The sequence below is a fragment of the Doryrhamphus excisus genome, chromosome 5, assembly GCF_030265055.1.
Source record: "Doryrhamphus excisus isolate RoL2022-K1 chromosome 5, RoL_Dexc_1.0, whole genome shotgun sequence".
NCBI classification, from domain to species: Eukaryota; Metazoa; Chordata; class Actinopteri; order Syngnathiformes; family Syngnathidae; genus Doryrhamphus; species Doryrhamphus excisus.
The window spans coordinates 4,987,038-5,006,875 of record NC_080470.1 but is presented as its reverse complement, the minus strand read 5'-3'; the positions used below and the strand labels follow the sequence as shown (position 1 = coordinate 5,006,875).

Genomic DNA, 19,838 nt, shown 5'->3' with positions numbered 1-19,838 from the left:
GCAAACGCCAGCTAGAACAAACTCAGTATGAGTACTGAAGCGTATCAGTATGGAATATCAGGATATTTTCTACATTAGCATAAAGTCTGTCACCGATGCTCTCTTTGGAGATGTAAAGCTGTTTTCCGTCCAGCTACTCATCTCTGGTTCATTTACATTTCACTCCTGCCAGCAGCCTATTTAGCCAGCTACCTTGAGAAGTGCAGGAATGCCGGTGCTTATTTTCTTAACCTGGAACGAGGAGAGGTTTCCCATAGAGTATTTCTGTGATTGACAGAAACGCATACTGGAATGGCTCAGAGTTTACCTCAGGCTGGCTGTTGGCAGGCGGGACTAAGTCTTCAATACAGACAACATGAAGATAAAAACAACTGGGAATAAAACTAAATGTTTGAACAGGAAATCATTTTACTTGTCAGCCTGGACTAAATCACACTCCTCTTTTACGTTGTGTTGTCTTCCCGTTCAACACATCACTTCTTAAGTCTCCATCTCAATGCTATCCTAGTTTGCCATCCAACTTTTCCCTTTGACATCCAGTCAGACATCTTGCGGCTTCGTCTGCACTTTTGACTCAGAGCTGATGAGGATTCCTGAAAGGAGAGATAGGATGTGTCACACTCTGATTCCCAGAACTATTTTTCAGAAGCCCCCCCATCTTATTATATCATCTGAATTGCAACTGGACATACTGCAGAATTTGCAGAGGGCAGCACGGCGGTCGAGTGGTTAGCGCGCAGACCTCACAGCTAGGAGACCAGGGTTCAATTCCACCCTCAGCCATCTCTGTGTGGAGTTTGCATGTTCTCCCCAAAATGCATGCGTGGGTTTTCTCCGGGTACTCCTGTTTCCTCCCACATTCCAAAAACATGCTAGGTTAATTAGCGACTCCAAATTGTCTGAATTCAATTCAAATTGTCTGAATTGTCTGTATGTGAGTGTGAATGGTTGTTTGTCTATATGTGCCCTGTGATTGGCTGGCGACCAGTCCAGGGTGTACCCCGCCTCTCGCCCGAAGACAGCTGGGATAGGCTCCAGCACCCCCGCGCCCCTCGTGAGGAAAAAGCGGTAGAAAATGAATGAATGAAAGGGCGGCACGGCGATCGAGTGGTTAGCACGCAGACCTCACAGCAAGGAGACAAAGGTTCAATTCCACCGTCAGCCATCTCTGTGTGGAGTTTGCATGTTCTCCCCGTGCATGTGTGGGTTTTCTCCGGGTACTCCGGTTTCCTCCCACATTCCAAAAACATGCTAGGTTAATTAGCGACTCCAAATTGTCCATAGGTATGAATGTGAGTGTGAATGGTTGTTTGTCTATATGTGCCCTGTGATTGGCTGGCCACCAGTCCAGGGTGTACCCCGCCGTTCACCCAAAGACAGCTGGGATAGGCTTCAGCACCCCCTGCGACCCTCGTGAGGAAAAGCGGTAGAAAATGAATGAATTTGCAGAGATATTACTTGAAAGACCAGAACTATTATGGATAACACTGCTAATGTTTTCCACATTTGTGCCACCTCTGATCCTTACATCAAGAATCTTTACATTCTCATGCTCCGTTTCGTCAACAGTGTCATACTTTAATAGATCCCTCTGCAATTTTCAGTCATTATACGTTCCGCAGGCAAGACAACATCCAGCCTTTGAGTGATAAAGTACTGACAGGCATGAAGAACGAACAGTCCTGGAATGGTGCCAGGTTTGACTGTACTCACATGATGTCTACATCCTCTTCAATTTTTGGCAACCTGCAGCAGTATCTTGGTGGTCAGGGAAGAACTAAATTTGAAACACTTATATGCTAGGACTAAGTTAAAAAAGACGGATTACTCAATCCCCAAATTATAAGGTGTCTATAAACAAACAGAGGGTGTGACGGGCACACTTTGTTTGCAGCTAATGGCCACAACTGACTTTTGGGAAACCCTAGCAATGCTTTACATAAAATACTTTAAATTTCAGTGTCCCAGTGACTGCAGGTACTCACTTTTACATTCCAATATCCATCCATAATCCATCAATTTTCGATACTGTGTGATACTGAGGCATACAATATGTGCTCAGAATTCCAGTCAGAATGGTACAGTCTTGATGACTTTACATTTTTATATGATTTGATAATTGAATCAGACTTCTCCGTATCCAATTGCCAACAATTCTAAGGCACCGCTAGTGCTAACCATTATTCTAGTATCATGCATGCTAAATATTTGGTACCATGCATCAAATGCATTTTATAATCTACAATAACCCTGAAAACAAAACATGTATTCACCCCTCAACCTCTTACTCTTACAGTTTTGAGCATTACACCACTTTTGAAATGGCATTTGTCATTTTCTTTACAACGACGGCCAAGAAAACAAGTCTGTATATCTTTATTTGTGTGTTCTTAGTGGACTTCAACAAGCTCTGCAACAGCTTGAAATGACTTTAATGAGATTTAACAAAACAAACTTTTTTTTTTGACTAAGTATGCTTTGGCACGATTAACCCCAGGAAAGAGATTATGTTTCTACAAAGAATTTGACTCGTAGAAAATGATCCTTTTTGTGTTTATGTTGCTGAGAATATCCTGGTTTGTGTACACAATTTAAAAAGTGAATTAATGAGTTGTATGTCTTTTGGTTGGGGGGAGTATGTATGGGGGGCGTTTGTATAATACAATACTTTTTTTTCCCTTGCTGTTCATTGTTGTGGCCCAGAAGGGGCCTTGTCACACAGCCTGCTCAGTTTTCAGCACTTCTGCGTCTTTCTCTCGTTCATTTCTTTGCTCTTATAAGGTTACACACTCAAACACTCATGCAACCATGCACAGCTGAGTGTGTGTGTGTGTGTGTGTATAGGCCCTGTGTTCTTTGGTCCGTGATGTCCACAGGTGAACAGCCAGTCTCTGAGCACAGCTTGTTGAGCCTGGGAACAAACACCTAAACACACATGCAATACAATATATTGCAACTGCTACTACGTATACTGTTGAAAAACAGTTAGGTCAGTGAAAGCAAAACAGAGCAGATACAGGCAGTGCCACTGAATCTAAAAACACCCCATCCGCATATGACTTGTTACGCATAACTTCCCCATTTGACCTCTTTTGATCTGATTCTGTTCAACATTTTTTTGTGTCCCACTCCTTCCAATGCATTGCTCCCATAATAAACTCACAACACACACTCGATAAAAGTCCAACTCTTGCCTTTTGAAGGATTTTCATCAACAAGTGCCAAATTTTCTTGGCCGGGGATCTGTAGTTTTGTAGTATTGTGATATTTTCACCATCTTAACAGTTATTGTAGTTGTTTACATAGCTGACTTTCATACTTTCACTTCCATTGGTGTAGCCAATCCCCTATTAACAGTCAGTGGTAGGGATCGATCGATCGATATGTTTTTTTTCCGGCCGATGCCGATACCGATTTTTTTCCATCACCCTTAGCCAAATGCCGATATTTGTGGCCAATACTGCTTTTGCTCCCTCAATTTATATGGAAAAAAAATGACAATGGTAACAAATATTACATGTCTCAAGTTTAAACAAATATTTATTGAAATGTAAACACTGAACACAGATGCCTGTCTGTAAATCATGCGACGGAAAAATCTATCGGCGAACCCACGCACGTATCGGCCGATACCGATTCAAGTAAAGAACGCAAATATCGGCTCAATGTATTGGTCGATCCTTAGTCAGTGGTATAGAAAGCTGACCATTCCTGCAATAAAGTGTGATTTTGTTAGATAGAACACTCATCTGGAGTACGACTGCGGTACGTCTCTTGATCCACTTCAAGCTGAGAACCATATAAACATGACTGATCTAAACTGACACAGACCCTGTGAAGGTTTCTGTTTCTAAGACCTTCATTAACAAATTGGCTGAGTACAATTGCTTCCCTCCATTACTGCATAAAATCAGAAACCTAATAACTTAAAATAACTCTGCAATTCATCTCAAATATTCCAAATATTCTGGAGGAGAACTAACAGATGTGAGCTAAATAGTGGGGAGACATTATCGGTCAACTTATCTCCACATATACACAAAGTATATTTTATTGATTTATATACATTCTGTGACCCTGTAGTATCAGGTACAACATATACTATTTTGGACATTAACATTAGCATTATCTGCACTTCTTCCTGGATGTATTGGTTTCTTAGCAACAAACGCTACTCCCGTCAACAACTGCTATCATTAATCGTGGCGGACTATGTGACAACCAACAACGACTACTACTTTTTACTTCTACTCCCCCTGGAAAGGGATAACGTGAGTGAAACACTAAGCCATTTTCATAGCGTTAGCATGTAGCGTTGTTGCTAAAAGTTTAATTGACATAGAATCTGAAAAAAATCAGGGGTATCTTACGTGATAGTGGTGTGTTGCGAGTCAGGCACTATTTTCACAGAAAAGTAGTTCTTCTGTGTTAGCTTCTAAAAAAAAAAAACTTTTAAAAACAACATATGCTGGTCATCCTGGTAGCTAGCCTCCAGACCAGCATGCTAGTCATGCTGGTAGCTGGTCTATATATTTTATTTCAGCATGGACATTAACAATGTCACTTAAACTTGGTTAACATGCAGGTTATGTTATGTAAATGGAACATTGTTGCCGTTTTTGGAGGTTTATTGGCTTTATTGGTAAAAAAATGGTGTGTCTCTTTTTGTTAGCTCGGTCATGGTAGCTGTTTTTTTCTATTTTAGAACATGCAGAAAAGGGAAATACATGTGTGTTTGTGTATGATGGGCTGGGCAACCCCCCCCCCCTCCAAAAAAAAGTGCAGTTTTCCTTTAAGGTCCCTTCTCCCGAGTTCCTCGTTCTGACTCGGCAGGTTTTGTTAGCTAGTGAACTGCAACACTGCTTTTCTTCTGTCCTTTGTCTACCACTCAGCCCCGGGGCTCTTTAATCCTATCAAACCTGAACCCAAAAGGGAATTTAGACCCACCTTGGGGCAGCAGAGTCATAATCAAGCATTGTTGTTTGGTACCTCCAGGAACTCCAGGAACATTTTAGTTCTCACAGCATGGTTTGTATTTACTATACAGTGTTCTTATGGCACTAGAAAAGCAATCCTCACTTGTCAAAGCCAATACATATCCATCAGTATGTTGGGGACCCAGGGAAAAATTCACAGGAGGCGCCACAAACCAGTGTTTATCAGTATTATGCATAGCGCCAATGATGTAGTAGGTCAAAGTTTATCAGGTCCACATGGGGCCCCCCAGCCGTGGTTTGGGTCCCAAGCAGTTGCGGCGCCCACTAGTATTTCATGCAATTTCACATTCCCTTGAGAAGATCAGTGATTGCACAGCACTATGCCAGAATCGTTGTGGTCTGTCAGGCTTAGGCATACCTATCAGGCCTTTTGTTTTTCCCAGAAAAACTCCCATATTTTGTCCGGCTACTCCCATCATTTCTCGGCAATCTGTGATGACGATGGTGCAGCGTAATGGCAGGGGGCATACGGGTCTTCATTCATTCATTTTGTACCGCTTTTTCCTCACGAGGGTCGCGGGGGTGCTGGAGCCTATCCCAGCTGTCTTTGGGCGAGAGGTGGGGTACACCCTGGACTGGTCAGCCAATCACAGGGCACATATAGACAAACAACCATTCACACTCACATTCATACCTATGGACAATTTGGAGTCGCCAATTAACCTAGCATGTTTTTGGAATGTGGGAGGAAACCGGAGTACCCGGAGAAAACCCACGCATGCACGGGGAGAACATGCAAACTCCACACAGAGATGGCCGAGGGGGGAATTGAACCCTGGTCTCCTAGCTGTGAGGTCTGCGCGCTAACCACTCGACCGCCGTGCCGCCCGCATACGGGTCTTAATATATAAATATGATGAAATATAGTTTTCACCACTGCAAACTACAAACAGAATCACTACGTTTACTGAAGAAATTAATCCAGAATTTTCACAGGTGATGTCGGAAATTTCCAATGCGTGAATTACTCTGGAATCAGAACCCAATCCGGATAATGGATCGAATCAGACCTATCCCGATCCTGGATTGGATTGCATTGAATTGTAGCTAAAAATGAAGTGTATGGAGTTTATAGTTACTTGAAGAAAATAACAATTCCTTGTAAGGAGATACACTTTGTGATATGCTGAATGTAATGAAGCCACCCAGCGTGTTGCATGTCGGGGGCCTGCTTGCCAAACTTAGCTAACAGATGCCTTGGCTTTAAGTGCTTCTCATTAACACAGCTCATTTCACAAGCACCTCCTCGTAGTCTTTAGCATGCCGATGCAGCACGTGTGAAACGACACATTATCACCTAATTAAGATGGTTTGCTTCCGTTTGACACTCTCTCACCTCACAGCCTCTGACTGACTCTTTGGGTGCCCTTCACGAATGACGTAAGAGGAAGTAAAAATGTTTATATTTTAGGTTACCGCCTTCAGCATTGAATTGACTTAAGTACTTGCAGAGAAAGTTTTTGTTCAGCTCACATGGTTGTGTTTTAGAACGAGTGGGTGGTGAGTTGGCCATCCATCAAGTTTAAACAACGTGAACCCAAAATACAGCCTGCTTTTATCTTGCTCGTTTTTATCTAAAGGTCCTTCAGATTTTTTTTTTTCATTTGTCAGGAATCCCCTCACGTGGCACGGTTTCTGTCCCGTAATGAAAAGAGCTGCTCTGTCGTCAAATAGCAATAATGCAGCATTAGGTTGACATGGCTCGTACGTGCTAACCCTTTGCTTAGTGTACAGTGGGATCATTGTGGAGGCTTCACATTGAATTTAGTTAAAAAGTAGGACTTTGTTATGTTTTATTAATGCTTTTATAGTCAGAAATATTTTACACTTGGGTTGGTGCTTTTCCATTATTTTGCAAGTACAGTAGATGTCCGTATAGTTGATATTTGGCATTCACAGTCCAGCAAATTTGCCTATTTTTGGTCCAAAATAATTTAAAAAATGTAAAAAAATCTTAAAATAATTATTTCATAGAAAATAAACACATTGTATTCACTGTAAGTCTGTAATAACAACCATCTTAATGCTTCTCTGATAATGGTTTTCAGATTTTGCACTTTGGTGGTCCTTGAACGCACCATATTTGCGATGATACACAAACTATTTAGTTATACTCTACATGACTATGACAGTATGATTCTGATTTTGTGTGTTCATTCATCATCTCATCATTAATTATTGTGAGTGTGTATACATTTTATCAATTAAATAATAATTACAATAGCCATTATTGCGAATGTTGATCTGAAATTGGAAGCGAGCATCAAGGAGACACTTTTATGAGTGTCTCAAATACTCGCAGATTTGCTGGTGGTCCTGGGCCGTAACCCCTGAGAAAGTTGGGATGTGCAACACAGATTAGCAGTACAGGAAAATTACTAATTTTATATAATTACATGTCTCATGAAAGGTAGTCATCACCACTACACTACATAGTGTACCTGACAGAAACAGAGTTTCTTATAATTCAAAACAATCAATTAAAATGCTAATAGACAATTTTAATTGTGTTTGCAGCGTCTGAGTTTGCCCAAGACCCTAGCGTGGTATCAGCCCCGTCATGGAACACCTCCAGTGATGGTAAATAAGTACACCTTCACACACACACACACACACACACGTATATATAGACACACACTGCTGGGTTGCATTTAAGCATACATCCATAATCCTTTTCTTTTAGACCACAATCTGAAACCATATATGCTCATACATCTTCTTCTAGACACTGGATGCATTTAACACGTGGTGTATCGGAGTGTGCCTTTTGTCTGAAGTTACATTCAATGAGGTGCTGATGAATGAATGGCAACCTACAGCAATCCATACACCGTCCCAGTCTGGCCACTGTAGAGGATAACGGATGGAACAAACTACACACTAATCTACTCAACATGTGGCCATAGCCGCAGGTGCATTTCCCTGATTTCCACTGACCCACTTTGTTTTTTTTTAACTAAAGCTACCAGCGGTGCCTCAAATGTATACATCCTCTTGCTTTTTGTTATACATATATTCGACAATAGTTCTACTGTTTCATGTGGTGACTTTTTTTTAAACTCGTACTCATGCTGATATTTTCCTGTGTGGAGGAAAACAAAGGAAGTTAGACGTCAAGCAAATAGCAACAACATTATTATTATTCGGAATGTAATCTAATGAGAGCCATTGACACGGAGGTATCAATTGAAAGTGTTGTAGTTTGCATTGATGTAGCGCCGCACTGCATCACACTAATATTTAGTCACTGAAAACAATCAATATGCTTGGTTATACAGTGGACGTACTTTTCGCCTTGGTTATTTTCCAGGACCACCAGCCACTGGCGAAAAAACGGACCCATATTTTTTTTTATTTTTGACACATGGCTTGCTCCTCACTGCCCAAACCCTCCTGCTAGCTTGACATTGACGATCAACATTTGCCATGTGCCATGTGCCATTTAGCTTGAGAAACCTCCCCCTTCTTTCTGCACTTTTTTGGAATTTTGCCCATCATCCACAACATAAAACGGGAACACACATCCTTCCCTTTTTCTGTGCCTTCTAAAGATATAAAAACAGCTAGAAGCTAATAGTTGAGTCATATTCATATTCTTAGCTGCCTCTTTTTACCTGTTTTAGTATCTTTAGAATGCACAGAAAAGAGAAAAAAATGTGTTTATGTTTCACATAGAGATTGTGAATGAAATTGTTACATTTTTGTATCCCACGGGAACTATGGTAGGTTCAAGGACCACTGCACATCTCGGGGAAAAAACACTGCCACTGTTAAAAAAAAGGTGGACCTTTTTTTAACAGTGGCACATGCATACTGTACATTTTGCATGGATTATATTGGTAAGTTATTACTCGACATAGGGTGAAGCTTTTTGTTTCTATTTTCAAAAATATATACAAACATACGCAGTAAAATGTTAAAAAGCATGCACAAATTGTACGCTAAGCTGATGGATCACATGGAAAGATGGTATATAAGTCATAAATCTGTGTTAAATATTAAACACGGGGGGGGGCACTGCCCCACTTGCAGTTTTGCAAAATTGCCACTTGGTGCACACCCCATGGCTCAGTTTACATGCAGTAATAACACATACAATGTGGTGTAAATATCACCAAAATAATCCAGCCTGACTGAGGGAGCATTTAAACTGTTAGCGTTATAGCTTTATAGCGTTATAGCTTTATAGCGGTATCAGCACTGACACAGAGTAAGATCCATAAGGTATTTTCCAAACAGGGCTGCTCAGAGTTATCTGTCAAATCTATTCCCGGTGTTGTACCCCAGGGGCTTGGAGCGCCAACATCCGCCCTATCACCCACGACGAGTGTTATTGAATTTGACCTTATTTTGCTTTCTCATTTGGTCTGGTTTGTTTAATTCATCTCTTGTGGGGGGGCCTACACAACCACAACATCCGTCCTAGAACAGATGGGAATAAAAAAAAAATGTTTAGCTAAACACAGAGGCAAGATGCGGCGTTGGAGTTTGAACACATGGCTGGCAAGGCAAGGTAATGAGGTCGAACCATCAGGGATATTTACAACATGTAAATGACTAGATGGGTAAAGTAAATGAGAACCTACAGTGTAGTTTGTGTGAAGCCATGTGGAGGAACGAGTGTATTTGCGTGTGTCTTTTTTGAGTCAAGCCCCATAACCAACATCTGTTCCTTATCTGATGGATGGATGGTGATTGCGCCACCTGTTTTGTCTGCAGGCGGGGAATGGTTTAGATTGACCAAGAAGACAGCATTCAGGTAGCATGACTTTATCAGTATGCATCAGTAGCAGGAAGTTATGCTGAAAGAGCCTCATTATTGGGCTCAGCAATACTGGGATGTAATTAGGTGTGTTGATAGTTTACATAGTTTTTCTTTTTTTTTTTTTTTCATTCACTTATTCCTTCCTGCTCTCTCGCTGTTGGAGAGCGACACATTTTTTAATGAAATTCACCTTTTAGCCATTTCTGGCAGGGCTACAGACCCGACTCCTCGGTGGGTGTTTAGTTAGCTGTGCAGCCACTCGGGTTACTGAGGCGGCCTCTCACTGAGGTCGGGTTAGTTGACATACACTCCTGATCAAAATGTTAAGATCAGTTGAAAAATTGCAAGAATTTACATATTGCACTGTTGGATCATAAGGAGCATCTATAAGTAGAGCGTCAATCTCCAACCCTTGGCAAGAATGGGAGTCAGTGTCGTGGTTTCTTGTTGGCAAAGGCACATAAGTGTTGTCTCTTTGTCGCGCTGCCTTAGCAAGGCCTCTCAGATGTTGCCATTGGACCCAGGAACACCATCATTTTAAACCTTTCAAAAGATTCAGAGGGTTCTGCAACAAACACATCAAGTGGTAGCCCCAAAAACATGTCAAAGTCTTAGAAACGGAGGAACTGATTGGCTGTCTGCCAAGCTCAAATGAAGGTTGTTATTGATGCCAAGTGCAGACCAATAACATCAGATGGCATCTGTGAGAGCGATTTACGAAAAAAAAAACTCTTCAAAGGCATTGTCTCTTAGGAAATTGCACAAGAGCACCAAACATGAGACATTGAAATATAGATGAAAGTTTTAATGATGAGAAAAAAATGTAACCTTGGCGGTCCTGATGGCTTCTGGCATGACAAGGAGATCCCAGCTGAGTGGGGGTGGGGTCCTTCAATGTAAAAATGGAGCTTCAAGTTGTGCAGGGGCGTCAAACAGCAGCTGTGGAGATAATGCAGGGGTTATCTTCACCACCTGGACCTACATTCCCACTTCTCGAGCGAAACAAAAAATGTGTACTTTTTTGTGTGTTGCGGTTGTGTGGGGGTGTATGCTCGTTTACATACAGTATGTGCTGCCGCATGTGTGTGTGTGATTGCACAAAACCTCTGTAAGAAAATGTTGGTTGATGACAGGGCACCACTTAGTTAACTACCACATGAAAGGGAAAGGATTGATTTTCACAGTGATCCGAGGGCCAAATACCACAACACTCACCACAGGACAATTGCATACAGAGCAGCTTTGTTGCAAAACACTAGCAGGGCATTTTCTTCACTTTGTCCTTTTAATACAAACATCCCATATTGGTTCGGTTTAATCTTCCTTATGCTTTACATTGCTTCACTGTCAATCATTAGGACAGCTAATAATACGCACAGGTATTTGTCTACAAACAATAGTACCTTTTTTGTCAATGCTAATAATAAAATTAGAGGTTGGTTTCACACTGATAATGACTTAGTCAGCCTTTAAACTGCTTGTGAAACCAAAACTTTATTAATTATGTCTTGCAAAATAACAACAAAAGGTATATTTCCTGTGTTAGACGTGTGCTGGAATGTTTCACCCTATTTTACATTTTATTTCCCATTGGAAATCAAACCGGTCACAGTCAAGAGAAGGTGGATGCTAGTGGTGGGTAAAACCGTTCATTTCAGTGAACTGGATCATTCCGGTTCATTCCGTAAAAAGATACGTTCATTTTGTTCATTTTGTTCATTTTGTTCATTTTGTTCATTTTGTTCATTTGTTCATTTTGTTCATTTTGTTCATTTCGTTCATTTTGTTCATTTCGGTCAATTGGTCGTTAAGCCTGTGATCTCCCCCTGTGCATAGACCTGGTCAGTCGTGTCGAGTCAGTCCGTTCACTCATGTTCACGTTCGTTCCGACTCAACAGCGCAACAACAAGTGAAGACTTACTTTGAAATATGAAGTATTATGACAGCCGGGACGGTGACCTCGTTCATTCGTTCACAACAAGTTCTTATGACCCGTTCGTTCATGACCGACACACCACTAGTGGATGCGACATCATTTGGCGAACCTTCCCCCTTGCATTTTTTGTTTATTTTCTGTGCTATTTGTTTTTCGGGCTTGTGTGGCAGGCCAGAATTTGATGGATTGGATTGGATAACCCTAACCCTAACCCTAATAGGTTGGTAGGGTTGTTTCCAATTTCGCATTTCGAGAAGAGTTGTTTTGATAATGTGCCTCAGATAAAGGAAGGTTTGGTTATGAATGGGCTGCACTGCGGACGAGTGGTTAGCGTGCAGGCCTCACAGCTAGGAGATTCGAGTTCAATTCCACCCTCGGCCATCTCTGTGTGGAGTTTGCATGTTCTCCCCGTGCATGCGTGGGTTTTCTCCGGGTACTCCAGTTTCCTCCCACATTACAAAAACTTGCTAGGTTAATTGGCGACTCCAAATTGAATGTGAGTGTGAATGGTTGTTTGACTATATGTGCCCTGTGATTGGCTAGCCACCAGTCCAGGGTGTTCCCTGCCTCTGGGATAGGCTCCAGCACTCCCGCGAGCCTCGTGTTAGAAAATGAATGAATGGTTATGTGCAGTAGATGTTCTCCGTGAAGCCACCTTGAGCAACATTCCCACTGGAAACACTGGCATTAAGTTTTCACAAATTTTTGAGTTGATGAACTCGTGACTTAGTCCTTAGTCCTCCAGAGGTGTTTGCAGCTATGGCCTTAAACTTTTGATTTCAATTTTGTCTTTCTTGTCAATTTCTTATTTTTACATTTTCAAGCTCTACTTAAAATCTTTTAAGTGTTTGATCCTGGCTTTCCATTATATCCATACTATTGTAAAAAGTACAACATTTTATCATCTCATTTTTTCTTCATTATCAATTTCAAGAGCTTGTTCAAGCAAATAGATGACACTTGAGAACGGTTCTGGTCTATTTAGTCAATCTGTGTGTAATTGTGGCTTCCTCAGAACGAGTGTCAAAGTGTCCTTGAGCAAGAAACTTAACCCCTAATTACTCTTGATGAGGTGGTTGCATGGCCGTCTCCATGTGGGTGTGAGGTATTGGGAAGGCTGTACATAGTATTATACACCAATGCAACAGAACCTAGTCTTTTTTGGCAAGGTTTCTGAGCATACAGAACCTGGTAGTTAAACACAGTCCTTATGAAAAGAGAACAGCTTATTTACTTAGTCCAGCATACTTTGGAAGAACAACAATGTAGATGAGAGAAAACCAGACAATTATAGAGACAGAAGTACAGAATATAACCTTTTCACTCAGCACATCTATGAATTTTTATTGTAAGTCCAACCACCCTTTGTGGGAAACTCAAGTTGTATCTGCATCCTCATTCTTTGAGTGGTTGGCATATCGATGGGATTTGGATCGACACGCTCATCCCTAGGTTGAGGTTGTTTTTGCAGGTTTGTGTGAACAGGAATTGCTGTGGCCAGTGTTTTTCAAAGTGTACGGTGGTCCTCCCCAAGCAAGGGCCAGAGGACTTCATACGAGGTGCAGCAGCTTGAAAAAAATAAAGAATGACATACTTTTTCAAACCTACCAAAGAGGGATTTTTAGTTCCTATAGTGGCTGAGCAAACTGTAAAAAATATGCTCCAGAAAATACTTTTTGGAGTATGGGGGGCCCCAACTATAGAGGCTGTCTTTGGCATATTTTTAGTCCGTTCATGCAGAAGAACCTTGAGAGGTTAGAGTTCACTGACCAGAGAGAGGGCCTCAATAAACATTTGATGGGGTGAAGGTCAGGGTTTTGTACAGGCCAGTCAAGGTCCTTTTATGCCAAGTGATCCAAACATGCCTTTATGAAGACCGAGAAGACGGCTCGCTCTTCACATGGCGTGTTTAAAGCTTAAGGAAAATGCCACCTGAAACTGTTCTCAGATTCCCAGATCAGGACCTGAAGCTCTGTATTAGATGTCAATGTGTCGTCATGAGTATAATTCATATTGAGTATCTTGTGTAGACATGGTCTCTCTAATTATATTGCAATAACATTTTGGATTGGATTCTTTGTACATATTTGTATGAACCTATACAACCACTGAGGTTTGATGATCTGAGAGTCTCCTTTCCTTCATTATTTGTGTTGGCCCATGTGTGAAACCAGAAGCGTTTTTGCTTACTTAAGATCGGTTTTGGCGTTGAGTGAAGTTTCTAAAGGTTTTTTTCATATATTTCCTGCACATTAGGTCGTTCTCCTTATTGCTGGGTTTCATGACAGAGAGTCACTACCGGTGAGCAGACACAGCCAGTATGTTTGTGAAATATTTTGGAGACGAAAGTGAATATTATTTGCTCCAATTGTGTGAGTGTACATGGTTTGATGCTCTCAGCATCAGACATAATGGTAGTAATGCTTCAAACACATTTTTATTGGCGCCCTCACACCAGAACTGTTCTTGTAAAGCTAACTGGTTAGCTTGCTAGCTTGCTAGCTTGCTAGTTAGCGGCCGTTTTGAGTCCCTGTAGCATGAAAGTTCCGCAATGTGTTGTAAATGTTAGAAAGTCATAAACAGGTTTTCTATGCTCTAACTATGAAAATATTCCCTTCAACTTTGAATCATATACTGCGGAAATGTATTAATTAACTAATTAACTGCTATAAATGAGGGATGACTGTATAGGCTAGCTGTATGCTATCCAGTTGGGACTTATTATGCATACAGTACCAAATGTGCACTAAATGTGCAACTTTCCAACCTTGTATAGTTGCCAGTCTTATTTATTTCTATCCATTTGGGACTTGTTATGCATACAGTACTAAATGTGCACTAAATGTGCAACTTTCCAAACTTGTATAGTTGCCAGTCTTATTTATTTCTATCCATTTGGGACTTGTCAACTCCATTTTTTACATTTTTAACATTTTTTCCAGTTTTCTGAGTCGCCAGTGTTCATTCTTTCAGCCATATAACAAAACCAGATGCCGTGGCAGAATTTTTGTTGTGTGTCCAAATTAGCTAAAAATTGGGATTTCATTTCTCTATTTTAAATACCAATTCTCGGTATGGTTGGCGTTGTATTTGTGTGAGATTATGGTTAAATTATACACTTTCCCAGTTATTCCCCTACTGTTAAAAACATTCAATCCCTTGATTTGTTTTGCATTCCTGTCTTGCAGGCTCATATTTCATCCGTCTCGAGACTCCCATGAACAACATAACCACATCTCTGGGCCAGACAGCTGAGCTGTTTTGTCGCGTGGCCGGTAACCCGCCACCAACAGTTCGCTGGCTAAAGAACGACGCGCCTGTGGTACAGGAGCCACGTCGGGTTTCTTACCGTTCAACACCATACGGATCACGTCTTCGCATCCGCAACCTGGACACTACGGACACTGGCTACTTCCAGTGTGTTGCTACCAACACCCACGGCACAGTGTCCACAACAGGCGTACTGTTCGTCAAATTCGGTAAGAAAAACTTATAAAAGTGGTGCCAGTGGTAACTCAGTGGTCCAGAACTGCTTGGCAAGATTTAAAAACACTGAATGACGTCCTAATGTCACGGTGAAAAAAAAACTTTATGAGTAGTGTTTAACCCTCTTGGTATGATTTAACTTCTTTTCCTGCTTCACTTTTTCCTGGAGGCGATCTGGCTTCACTTAACAACACGCAACCTATTCTTGCTTGTAACTGGCAGCTATAGCGCAGAGACAAATCTGGTTATAATAATATTTGTCCTGTGGATAGATTATCTCATTGTCTTCTTTTTCCAGGTCCACTGCCTCCGCCTCTACCAGGACGGCCAACGTAAGTCGCTAAATCTCTATACATCTTTGTGTTTCCGCCATCGTTTGCACATCGGGGAAGGTTAAATTATGACTTGGGTATTCAACACTGGCACTGCTGCCATGCTTTTATATTGTGGTTGATCTTGTTAAAGTTCTTTTCATACACATAGTATGTTCCTCCTTGTGTAGTTTGCCTCATAAAAGCGCCCTACATTATACACATTGAGTAACCAATCCCATCATACCATTTTTATTTTATTGGTGCCACTTTCTTTGTGGCTAAGCAAATAGTTGCAATGAGCCTTAAAATGCCTTTTGGCTTGAGCATCAGCACCTCACATGGTTCACATTATTTGCAATGGTTAATGTCCAATGCACACTATGCAAAGGTTTTTACTACACTAATCTTATGCTAGGGCTTATAGATGATGTGGATTTTTAAGTATGTATAAGAGTTAGAAAGCTGGATTTGGTTTGAGTGACCTAAATCAGCCATGTGATTCCTTTTGAGTATGTGTCATGGTAGTACAAGCAGAAGGAATAAGGAAAAAAGTGCTGAATCAGATATCAGATCTGCAAAGTGGCTGCATGGTGTCAGAGCGGTTAGTGCGCAGGCCACATAGCTAGGAGACCGAAGTTCGATTCCACTCTCGGCCATCTCTGTGTGGAGTTTGCATGTTCTACCCATGCATGTGTGGGTTTTCTCCGGGTACTCCGGTTTCCTCCAACATTCCAAAAAAAACATGCTAGGTTAATTGGCGACTCCAAATTGTCCATAGGTATGAATGTGAGTGTGAATGGTTGTTTGTCTATATGTGTCCTGTGATTGGCTGGCCACCAGTCCGGGGTGTACCTCACCTCTCCCCTGAAGACAGCTGGGATAGGCTCCAGCACCCCTGTGACCCTCGTGAGGATAAGTGGTAGAAAATGAATGAATGAATGAAAAAAACTGCAAAGTGAAAATGAATCATGCATGCACGAGGCATTCTAATATGTAAATGTTTTTAACCTTCCCAAAGAAAGATTAGACTCTTATCTTTCATCAGAAAGATTTTTCCTGTTCTTTAGTAATCAGCTGTAGGACACAGGTAAGTTTCAGGAAAACATCAGTTCCCAACAAAAAAAGGGAGAAAAACATCTTTTTGAGAAAAAATGCATTTCAAACATAACTTTCACTTTGACGCAAATATTTTTGCTTTGGTGACAGCTCAATTATCTCAACAACTATACCAATAACGAAAATCCTGTTTTACATCAAAATAAAAACTTATTTGCAAATATAACACCATGAACTATTTACAATATTCACATTTGGACAATAACTAGGCAGTGTAGTGATCTTTTTTTTTTTTTAGATCAGCATAAAATACATAAATTGCAGTGTTTTAGAACAGTTTTAATGTGTATATATTACCACAAAATACCCTACTTGGCCACACTTGACTATGTAAGATGTCTTCAGGACTGTCATCCTTTGTTGGAAATGGCTTTAGCAAACTGGCATGAGTGCTTCAGTTTTGTCGTTAGAGAATGAATTGAAATTGACAGTTCTCCTTTCACAGCAGTGTAGAGTGGTGGTGGGCTGATGATTTGTGTCATGGGCAATTTATGAGCTGTAAAATTGGGAGGCAGCTGTCAAGAAGACAGGGTCACCTAATGATGGCACTGAAAGAGCTTTACTACTTTAGCTCGTGTATGAGCTGCTCACTTTTTGCGCTAGAGATGTCTGGTGCAGAAGGTTGTTGGGAAAATGTAAACATAGACCTAGATCTTCAAGACAGAATATTGGGGAAAATTAAGACGTACTTATTAGAAGGTGAATCGTTTATATTCGGTATTCACCCTTGTTGTTGCTGTCATATGTGGTCATTTTTGCCCCCTCCATGTCGGTCTTAAGTTCATATTTTTTTTGTGGCGTGTGGTCTTAATAGTTTATGTGTTAATGTTGATTCTGAGGGTTAGGTTTTTGAGTGTAGCCACAGGCAAACTGGGTAGAGGTTTCAAGACGGTTTTTAACAGTGTTTGATGGTTCAACATATCCAGCCATTACGATATGTTTTAAGTGTGTTTATCCGTTGAAAACAGTGTGGAAAAAGACGAGGCATCTTATATTTGAGGCTGAGAGGCTTATGCATGTAAACCAACAGGCTGTGGAACAACATGCCACACATGCAGTGGGAGAGAGCACGGAGAAGTGCTTCATAGTTTGAATTTTTGCTTGCTCTTTGCTGCAATGCTTAATGCTAGTTTTTTTGCCACTAAATGGTGTCAATGTCTAATTTGCATAACTGGTCATGACTCGGCTGCACGGCGGTTGTGTGGTTAGCACGCAGACCTGGGTTCAATTCCACCCTCGGCCATCTCTGTATGGAGTTTGCATGTTCTCCCCGTGCATGCGTGGGTTTCCTCCCACATTCCAAAAACATGCTAGGTTAATTAGCAACTCCAAATTGTCCATAGGTATGAATGTGAGTGTGAATGGTTGTTTGTCTATATGTGCCCTGTGATTGGCTGGCCACCAGTCCAGAGTGTACCCCGCCTCTCGCCCCAAGACAGCTGGGATAGGCTCCAGCACCCCAGCAACCCTCGTGAGGATAAGCGGTAAAAAATGAATGAATGGTCATGACTCATGTGTATGTAATTATAATTGACGTTGACAGAGATGCAAAACATGGGTAAAAAAATACATTGTTTGATTCCTAAAGAAACCCATCCAACAGATAAACACAACATTTGGTCAGGGTATCATTTTGTCCTGTAAATACAACATGAATGAGGATTTGGCACTAGGTACAAGGTACTCAAGGTACTTTGATACAGCTTTGGCACTGATAACGCAGCATCAGGAACATGTGGAAGTATTCAAACAAGGATTAAACCAGCAACCATCAGGTTGGGAGACCATGCTGCTCCCTTTTTTTACTTGACCGAAGTGGTAATCAGTTGGAGATTAAAACCTGACAAGATTTCTCATTTGAGAAAAGCTATCTTGCGAGAACATTGCAACCAGAAGCTGATCAGTGTCAACCATGGCACTACTACTATGTAGGATGATCACCGCTAGTAAATAAGTTCCATAATTTTGATATAATTGACTTAATGCCAATGTATTGCTACAGCCTTTGGACTACCTTGGTGGAGAAACATTTCCTTCCAGATTAAAAAATCTGCCCCCAGCCACCTTCAAACCTCACAAATTAACACATTATGTTTTGTTTGTACATTCCTCCATAAAGAGTGAAGTGTAAAAAGTGATGTTTGTGGAATGAGGTGGTGGGCGGCCACTTCTTGGCTCGGTCCTGCAAAGACTTGGAGTCTCCACTAGTTGTCTGGTTGGTAAATAGTGGCCTCAGGAAGCCACCGGGCCAAGCCAAGAAACAAAGAATGGTAATGATGTTCTCCTTTAAGTCTTGGTCTGGAAGCCAAGAATTTTATTTCTCAAAAAATGTACAACGATTCATTGAAGTCACGACTCACATCCTCATTTTTATTACTTTACCTTGACCAAGTGCAAAAACCTTTTTGTCCGCTGTTCATGAATATGTTATTAACGGTTATCTTCAATCGAAGGGTACGTTTCCGCAACATTCTTCATCTCCGTTCTCTTCCCTTCATCTCCATCCTCCGTCTCTCTTTTCCTCTCTGCATTGGTCATGTTTTCATAGAGCTTGAGCAAATACAGAGTGAGGGGGGAAAATGTCTCGCCTGCCAAAGTCAGACCCTTAAACCCCCCCGCTCCCCATCACCATCTCTGGCCCCCACTCCCGGTCACACTTCCCTCATTTGTAGGGCAAAAAAAAAGACCAAGGATGGAAACGGCGGGAGGGTGAAAGAAAAACTGTGTTAGTTGAGTGGGAGGAGGATGGTACCATTAACACTCAGGGCTACGTGTTGTTCTTTGATTCCCGACAGAGCTTAGGTGTGATGACTTGTGTTTTGCTGTAAGGTTCCATCAGAGGCAGCTCATAACTCAGGTCTGTGTTTTAATCTCTGCCTGAGACACAATTTTTACCATTTAGTCGAATTCTAAAGAAGTTATTTACAATTAAAAGCAGTGGTTGCCAAACCTTTCATATAAACCAGTGTCTGTAAGCAAGCAATAAAACACCATAGTCTGTTATATAATTGATATTTTTGGAACAGGAATGTCCCTCGTTAATAGTCCCTTCATGTACGCGCATTCACCACGATATGGCCAGATATGCTGACTCGTCAAGCTGTTGTGCGGAAAATTCATAGGCTGCAGTAGCTTTTTTAATAACATCCTTTGCCATGTCATCAATGCACTAAGATAGGAGTGTTGTTTGATGAAGGCGTGGTATATTTTTCTTGGCCTTCATC

At 41.3% G+C, this 19,838-nt stretch overlaps 1 protein-coding gene across 4 annotated transcripts in view; it reads left to right on the top strand.

Moving 5' to 3' along the window:
* Window positions 1–19,838, top strand: part of ror1 (receptor tyrosine kinase-like orphan receptor 1) — a 122,693-nt gene that overhangs the window by 77,225 nt on the left and 25,630 nt on the right. Inside the window, exons 1-4 of one of the 4 annotated variants that reach the window (XM_058073558.1) lie at window positions 4,131–4,271; window positions 7,515–7,577; window positions 14,887–15,177; window positions 15,483–15,516. In XM_058073558.1, coding sequence (XP_057929541.1) covers window positions 14,916–15,177; window positions 15,483–15,516 — 296 coding nt within the window. In that variant the 5' untranslated portion in view covers window positions 4,131–4,271; window positions 7,515–7,577; window positions 14,887–14,915. Of the gene's footprint in view, window positions 1–4,130; window positions 4,272–7,514; window positions 7,578–13,869; window positions 14,000–14,886; window positions 15,178–15,482; window positions 15,517–19,838 lie in introns of those variants that run through there. The other 3 variants (XM_058073556.1, XM_058073559.1, XM_058073557.1) reach the window with 3 other exon arrangements.